The 8,802-nt window shown below is 38.5% G+C and overlaps 1 protein-coding gene across 1 annotated transcript; it reads left to right on the top strand.

Moving 5' to 3' along the window:
* LOC116464923 (myosin-1-like) lies at positions 1 to 8,782 on the top strand (the record flags this gene model as incomplete). Its single annotated transcript, XM_032148158.2, has 13 exons — positions 1 to 168; positions 1,728 to 1,970; positions 2,081 to 2,257; positions 3,083 to 3,228; positions 3,310 to 3,400; positions 3,495 to 3,884; positions 4,249 to 4,375; positions 5,889 to 6,007; positions 6,165 to 6,361; positions 7,084 to 7,267; positions 7,550 to 7,715; positions 7,809 to 7,933; positions 8,454 to 8,782. Coding segments are annotated over exons 1-13 (2,429 nt in total), but the record flags the coding sequence as incomplete, so codon positions are not given.
* Between the last annotated feature and the right edge of the window lie 20 nt (positions 8,783 to 8,802).

The following is an 8,802-nucleotide window of genomic DNA, read 5'->3' as shown; positions in this document are numbered from 1 at the left end:
CCCCTCCTCAAGAGTGCAGAGACAGAGAAGGAGATGGCCAACATGAAGGAAGAATTTGAGAAAACCAAAGAAGAGCTGGCTAAGACCGAGGCAAAAAGGAAAGAGCTGGAAGAAAAAATGGTTACTCTGATGCAAGAAAAAAATGACTTGCAACTCCAGGTTCAAGCTGTGAGTATCCCGAAGTCATTTCCTGCAATCTGATGCTAAAACTTCAGCTCAGTGGTCACTGAGGAGAGACCTAGATTCTACCAAATAAGGGACAGATTATGAATCTTTAATAATCCACAACTCCTTAGAATGTTCTATAGAATTCCATACACAATATTACTAAAAATCACTGTGGTAGGATTCTTTGATGTCAAGAAGGGAAAAATAAAAGCATTTTTCCTTCCCCTCTGTTGTTTTCCACAGCAGAATGTGAACAGGAAATAAAGTGAGCTTTGCTCCCTAAATTCTCCCTACTGAAAAATGCAATAAGAGCTGTGAAAAAGAAAAATATTGTCAGTGAGGAAGGAGACTTTGATGAAAACGCATTAACTTGAAATCAATATTCTGAGTTTTGTATCTACAATCCCCGAGCAACTTTCTGCTCAACTTTATTTTTAGAAACTTTTTAGTACCTGAAAGAGTAGGATTATGGCAAGAATAATGGCAATGCTTTCTGGTAAGGATAATGGCAATGCCTTCCATAGATAATGTCTATTTTTATGCAAAGTATGAGAGATAAGGTTGATATTCTTATTCTAATGTCCCAGTAACTATCCAGAGGCTTGGAGAGAAATATTTGATCAAGAGCCACTATCTAACCCATTTTTGTAACGCAAATAACAAGACAGTTCAATTGCTGCCACCAAAACCAACAGCAGAAACATTAAAAGTTGCCCTCCCAGTTCTCTGAATTCAGAAAGGGAATTGACTAGTCCCATTGTGCCTACAAGTTTGGGACACATACTTAGAAAATCTAAAGAATGATGAATTGCAAATACCTAGGTTGGTACTGTGACTTTCCTGTACTTTGTATAGATCAGGGTTTTCCACATTGAGGAGTGGTTCATCATGTCTTCAAGAAACAGGAGATAATCTATCCAAGAATATACCTCTCCTTTGCAGATAGTATTATAAAACCTCTGTTTAACAATATTCTATCAACTATCCACTAATAAATATTGGGTGAAGTTCCAGACAGGGATGTAAGTTTGAATGAGAAACATGGTCCTTCCCTCACAGTTTATCCCAACTCCTATTTCTTCTTATGAGAAATATGCTTGCTACTTCTCTAAGCATCACCTTGAACATGTTCCATTCCCTTTGTCTACTCTGTCACTGGATGACATTTCTTCCTTTCAAGGCACTTTTCTGATAGTACCCCTCTCTCCTAGCAACCTGCTAGAAACCCAATCCTTTTGTCTCTTGGCTTTTCATATATTGAATGCTCCTGAAAATAAATATTAAATAAAGAAAATTGGCTGACCCGAAATTATATACCAACACATTATATATGTTATAGCAAATATAATTGTAACATAATTTCACCAGGAACCATGACTTAAGTTCCTTTTTTTATCACCAGACTCATAAGTGCCCAATAAATATTTACTGAATGGCAGACAGCTAATAAAAATTAACCTGAAGCCTTAAAACAATTTACTTGTTTGGTTTCAAAATATTAATAAAATCTGAAAATGTCTAGGAAACTAAAATCTAAAATATCGATTGCCTCTTCTCAGGAAGCTGACAGCTTGGCTGATGCAGAGGAAAGGTGTGACCAGCTGATCAAAACCAAAATCCAGCTAGAGGCCAAAATCAAAGAGGTGACTGAGAGAGCTGAGGATGAGGAAGAGATCAATGCTGAGCTGACAGCCAAGAAGAGGAAACTGGAGGATGAATGTTCAGAACTCAAGAAAGACATTGATGACCTTGAGCTGACACTGGCCAAGGTTGAGAAGGAGAAACATGCCACAGAAAACAAGGTATCAATCATATTCTACAGTACTGTATAGAGGTTCTGCCACCTAACTAAGCTGCTTTATAGCAACTAAGCTGCTTTATAGCAACTAAGCTACTTTCTTCACCTTTGTAGGTGAAAAACCTCACAGAAGAGATGGCAGGTCTGGACGAAACCATCGCTAAGCTGACCAAGGAGAAGAAGGCTCTCCAGGAGGCCCACCAGCAGACCCTGGATGACCTGCAGGCAGAGGAGGACAAAGTCAACACCCTGACCAAAGCTAAAATCAAACTTGAACAACAAGTGGATGATGTAAGCCTAACATTATATAAACATGATTTTTTAAAATTTTGTAACAAACTAAGTAAGCATGAGTTTGTGTCGTTATGATACAGTCAGTACTTATCAAGAGCCTCCTATGAATGAGGAATATGGAATATCATCCCTATTACAAGGACTAAGATGTACACACAAGAAAGTTTTTAAAATCAATAAAGAAAGTTAACTATGAATAATAGACAATATGGGTAAAAAGAATTGAGGGAAAGGAAGGTTAATGTGTTCACAAAGAAAAGCTATACAAGCAAAACACGTCTTTAGCTGGGCTTGAAAGACAAGTGGCTATGTGCAGTTACAGAAGAGGCAGGGTGTTCTAAGCAGGCAGCATAGCAGCAGCAAAGAAGTTGTAATGATCAATAAGGTTTTCTCTCACAGCAACAAAGGACACTCAGAATTAGCAATGTGGAAGATAAGTTTGGCTTTAAACATGATCTGATATCTAATAGAGAACCCACTGAAAATGCCTGAGTAAGGGAGGCATTAAAAAAGTTCATGGTTTGGAAGTATTAGCATGGTGTCCATCCCAGCTGGAAAAGTATTGGATTCCAGTGGGGAGATGCAGAAGGCATAATGTCTCACTAGTAGCTTATTATAACAATGTGAAAAAGAGGCACATTTTACCTTTTAAACGATAACTTTTTCGACTAGGTAAATACCAAGGAGAATGGAGTCAATGGGACAAATCTGCCTAATTCATAGAAAAGTAGTTTGCTGAATAGATATAATGTTTAAAAATTTAATCTGGGTCAAAAGGTGGTACCATTCTAAGAACCATATTCATGGATTATTAACTTTTAGCTAGAAGGATCTTTGGAACAAGAAAAGAAAATTCGGATGGATCTAGAAAGAGCAAAGAGAAAACTAGAGGGAGACCTAAAATTGGCTCAAGAATCCACAATGGATATAGAAAATGACAAACAACAACTTGATGAAAAGCTTAAAAAGTAAGCAGTTTTAGGACAACAGTTTTGTGGGGAAATTACTCTTAATATTTCTGAGACTGACATAAAGGGCTTTTCTAATAGGAAAGAGTTTGAAATGAGCGGTCTGCAAAGCAAGATTGAAGATGAACAAGCCCTTGCAATGCAGCTGCAGAAGAAAATCAAGGAGTTACAAGTACGTTAAATGATTCTCACCAGGCTAATTAAACATCAAAAAGTTACTGACACCAAGAAGGTGAGTTCGTATTAATATTTTTCACCATTCCCAGGCCCGCATTGAGGAGCTGGAGGAGGAAATCGAGGCAGAGCGGGCCTCCCGGGCCAAAGCAGAGAAGCAGCGCTCTGACCTCTCCCGGGAGCTGGAGGAGATCAGCGAGAGGCTGGAAGAAGCCGGTGGGGCCACTTCAGCCCAGATTGAGATGAACAAGAAGCGGGAGGCTGAGTTCCAGAAAATGCGCAGGGACCTGGAGGAGGCCACCCTACAGCATGAAGCCACGGCGGCCACCCTGAGGAAGAAGCACGCAGATAGTGTGGCCGAGCTTGGGGAGCAGATTGACAACCTGCAGCGAGTGAAGCAGAAGCTGGAGAAGGAGAAGAGTGAGATGAAGATGGAGATCGATGACCTTGCTAGTAACATGGAGACTGTCTCCAAAGCTAAGGTACAATCAACACTTCACATTGATTATTTGGTTTTTTGTTTTTCCCTTTAGCACAGATATGATTTGTATCTCAAAAACGTCTCATGACTAAATCAGGCACGCTTTTTCTCATATCACGGATACGAGAAACTTAACAATTTAGTTAAGTAGTTAGATTAACAAGCAATTCAGTGGCTGTATGCTTGGACTATGTATCTTATTACTCTTTCCATCACAATCTAAGACCTTTGCTGGTTTTGTTTGTAAAGATAGTTTCTTCTCAAAATAAATGAGTACTGCAGCTCCTATGGAATGTTTAGATTACTGAAACTTTCTTTGGTCCAACTACTTACTTGAAATGCCTTCTACCACTTTTTGAATGCAGGGAAACCTTGAAAAGATGTGCCGCGCTCTAGAAGATCAACTGAGTGAAATTAAGACCAAGGAAGAGGAGCAGCAGCGGCTGATCAACGACCTCACAGCACAGAGAGCGCGCCTGCAAACAGAATCAGGTGGGCCATGTACCAGTACTGACCTTGAATGACAAATTCACCCTGCATGTGCAATCTGCTGAAAAACTCTGCATTTATTTGCTTGAGATTATATACTACCTCCCTGGGAGATCCCCACTAATATGAACACATTATTGACCACTGGCATGAGGTTGCTTTCTTTCATATATATACAAGAGAAATACATGTCTATATATATGTGTATATATATATCCATACATATATATTATATACATATATTTATATTTATAGAGAGAGAGAGAAATAGAATCAGGCCCTTTTATTTTTGAAGACTTTAAGGGAGATTCGGCTTTAATCAAAAAGTTATCAAAAACAAAGTGTATCCTTACAGTACCTCTTTTCACTTTTCAAAATGCTTTCGCAAGCCATGTGTTACTTTATTTTCCTCATTAGTCTGTGTAATACTATCCCCATTTTAAAGACAGTGGATTATGGTAGTGATGAAGCGACTTGTCCAAGAATGTTTACTCCAGTCTTTTTCCTGAAGTCTTGCCAATTACTTGTAACTAACATGGTTAAGTAGGGAAATATTCAAGACCACAACCCACCTGAGAAGCATTCAAGTAAGATTTGTAGATTTTTGATTAGAGAAATTGGAAAAGTCTCTGCATTTATTCCCCCTCCTACTGACTTGTCCAACTTTCTAACAAAGTTCTATCTCCCCAAGTAGAGGTAACAAAATGGAAATTGTTTTATGGGTAATTTAGGCTATTAAAGTAATAGGCACGTTAAAGTGTTGGAAAATGACTCTACACTTTTGGAATTCAAATACTGTTCTTTCTATAACAAAGTTCAGAATAAATATTTATTATAATTCTTATTAAATGCCAGAGATAAAGTTCAAGATAACTAGTTTAAAAATGGTGTGGAAAGGTTTTCCTATCTTTCTAACATAATGTAGTGCATTTTCTGCATTATGGTACTTAAAAAATTGAAGACATGTGTAAATGCCATTTAGTTTGGAAAGTACTTATCCAGAAACCAATTCATTCTGGGGATGGGAGACTACTTAATCATTTCTTAATATAAAAATCTTTCCAGAATTTCTTTTGACTATCATTTCTACTTACAGAAGAAATTGCCCAAAGTCTCTTATTTTCCACAGTATAAATACTTTGTTTCAACCAACTTTCAATGGAAGGCAAATTAGACACTACTGCCTTACATAAAGTAAAAAGTACCAGAATATTTTGTTGGCTTGATTTACATTTTTTTCACATTTCTTCATCAATTTTGACTATGATCAAATAATCATAAATATCTCTTGAAATCTTTTGTGCTGTTCACAAGCATGTAATCTGCCTCAAATTTCTCCATGCTTCTAATTTTTACATGGATCTGCTTATCAGGGTTAAAGCGGATGTTGGTGGTTTGTTGTCACCCATGCCCTCCATCAAGTTTCAAACTCGGCTCCATTTCCCTGCTCAAGTTTTTATTTTAGAGTTTTAATTTCCAAAGTAAGGTTGAGTTTTCTGGACTTGGTCTTTTATAGGTGAATATTCACGCCAGCTAGATGAAAAGGATACATTAGTTTCACAGCTCTCAAGGGGCAAACAAGCCTTTACACAACAGATTGAGGAACTGAAAAGGCAACTTGAAGAGGAGATAAAGGTAAGCTCCACTTATTGTTGTCGTTCTTGTCATTATTGTTCTTGTTATTTGTTTTTCGCTTACTTTTACAGACTTTCTTCTGGTGGCCTATAGGAGATCAGGAATCAAACATCACTTTAAATATATAAAATTAAGTCACCAATCTCTATGTTCTCAGGCCAAGAGTGCCCTGGCACATGCCCTGCAGTCCTCCCGCCATGACTGTGACCTGCTGCGGGAACAGTATGAGGAGGAGCAGGAAGCCAAGGCCGAGCTGCAGAGAGCAATGTCCAAGGCCAACAGTGAGGTTGCCCAGTGGAGGACCAAATACGAGACAGACGCCATCCAGCGCACAGAGGAGCTGGAGGAGGCCAAGTATGTTCCAGACTTAGTTAAAATGGAACTATAAGGGCAAACAGTTTCCTTGCTCTCAAAAAATACGAAAAACTAGGGAAAAAACATTCTGGGACCATATACAGCCATATTGTTGGAATTAATGTTTTGGTAGATGCCTTAGAAGAGATTCTGAGAGGAGTTCTCGATGCAAAATGTATATTGATGTGGGAAAGCTTCTTTATTATTAATGGATTAATTAAAAACTAGCACAAATAAGGAATACAATTAGACAGACAAAATCAAGTATATTTCATTTGAATTCAATTTATCCAACATTTGAGCCCTTAATATGTTGGACAGCCTACAAGAATACAAAGATTAGTACAGTACAGACTTTCCCTCTGGGGACTAAAATTATGTGGAGACACAGAAAAACAAACCAGTAATTCAAGGTAGATATTAATATTCTATAGAAGAGGAATAAGCCAGCTACCTGGAAGGGTAAAATGTTAGCTCATACTTGTCATGGATGGCCTTAAAGCCACTCTATGAAGTACGGCAATACCAAAATTGGGGTTGTTTTTGGTATTTGGTGGTAGGATAACGGGAATGAGTTAATATAGAACTGGACCTACAAAACAAGCTTGAGAAGCAAAGTATTAAAGAAGTCTGATTGTGGAATTCACTCTCTTGTACCCACTTTGAAACACCCAATTCAGTTGACAGCCGTTCACTTTTATTGCCCATATTTCACTTTTTAGGAAGAAGCTGGCTCAGCGTCTGCAGGATGCTGAGGAACATGTAGAAGCTGTGAATGCCAAATGTGCTTCCCTTGAGAAGACGAAGCAGAGGCTCCAGAATGAAGTTGAGGACCTCATGATTGATGTTGAAAGGACAAATGCTGCCTGTGCCGCCCTGGACAAAAAGCAAAGGAACTTCGATAAGGTATTCTCTCCAGTTTTTGCTTCAACTTTCAACACAGAATTAACAATAGCCTGCTACCTTCAGTGTGCCCAATTCAAACAATCTGAGGGCTGTTCTCAGTAGCTCTTGACCCATCAGCAGCTGTCTGTGGAGAGGGGAAGTGCTCCTGTGGTTTCTATCCTTCTCATTCGTAATTTTTTTTTCAATCCCAGAACACCTCAACTCTGAGAAGTGCTAGAATAGATGGTTTTTATCTCATCAAATTTTGTCCAATAAATTTCTTGTCCATTCCTTGACCTTCAGATCCTGGCAGAATGGAAACAGAAGTGTGAAGAAACTCATGCTGAACTTGAAGCTTCTCAAAAGGAATCCCGCTCACTCAGCACAGAACTATTTAAGATTAAGAATGCTTATGAGGAATCTTTAGACCAACTTGAAACCTTGAAGCGGGAAAATAAGAATTTGCAACGTGAGAACATTTTACCTTTTCTTTAACAATAAAAGATTTGAAAGAATCTTTTCCATCTATAAACAAATTTCTATATTTTTTGTTCACCAACAGAGGAGATTTCTGATCTCACTGAACAGATTGCAGAAGGAGGAAAGCGTATCCATGAACTGGAAAAAATAAAGAAGCAAGTTGAGCAAGAAAAGTCTGAACTTCAGGCTGCTTTAGAGGAGGCAGAGGTAAGCATTTTATTGCATACTCTAAACCAATTAGAAGAGGAATTGGGGTCTACTAAATGCAAGGAATGGTGAATCAAGAGAACCGAAAAATAATTTTTGCTCCATGAATTAGGGATGAGAATGGAGAACTGATCATGCATACAACCAACATAACCATATGTCAGGAACTGTGCTACACACTGAGCAAACAAAGATGAATCAGTTAAAGGCCCTGCTTTCAAGGGCACAATCTACCTAGGGAGATAAAAGCAAATAAAATCAACAATAACATTCAATAATTTGTAGAAATTTCTATAACAACAAAATAAAAATGTATGATGGCAGCACAAAGGCAGACAGTGTGTGTGTGTTACACAATAGCAAAAAAATGCAAAGGCGTGAAAATGACACTCTTGCTTAAATCTTACTACTACTTAGAAATCTATTTATAAATAAGGTTTCATGAAGGATAAATCATTCTTATCTCTCGAATACACACACTTCCATTACCCTACTAATGTCACCTCTTGCTGTCATTAAGGCATCTCTTGAACATGAAGAGGGAAAGATCCTGCGCATCCAGCTTGAGTTGAACCAAGTCAAGTCTGAGGTCGATAGGAAAATTGCTGAAAAAGATGAGGAAATTGACCAGCTGAAGAGAAACCACATTAGAATCGTGGAGTCCATGCAGAGCACGCTGGATGCTGAGATCAGGAGCAGGAATGATGCCATTAGGCTCAAGAAGAAGATGGAGGGAGACCTCAATGAAATGGAAATCCAGCTGAACCATGCCAACCGCATGGCTGCTGAGGCCCTGAGGAACTACAGGAACACCCAAGCCATCCTCAAGGTAAATATGTCCAAGAGATGGTCCCAGGACAATTGGGGTG

This window comes from Hylobates moloch, unplaced genomic scaffold (assembly GCF_009828535.3).
Source record: "Hylobates moloch isolate HMO894 unplaced genomic scaffold, HMol_V3 SCAFFOLD_2202, whole genome shotgun sequence".
NCBI lineage: Eukaryota > Metazoa > Chordata > Mammalia > Primates > Hylobatidae > Hylobates > Hylobates moloch.
The sequence above is the reverse complement of the archived record's forward strand: the minus strand, read 5'-3'. Positions and strand labels throughout refer to the sequence as shown.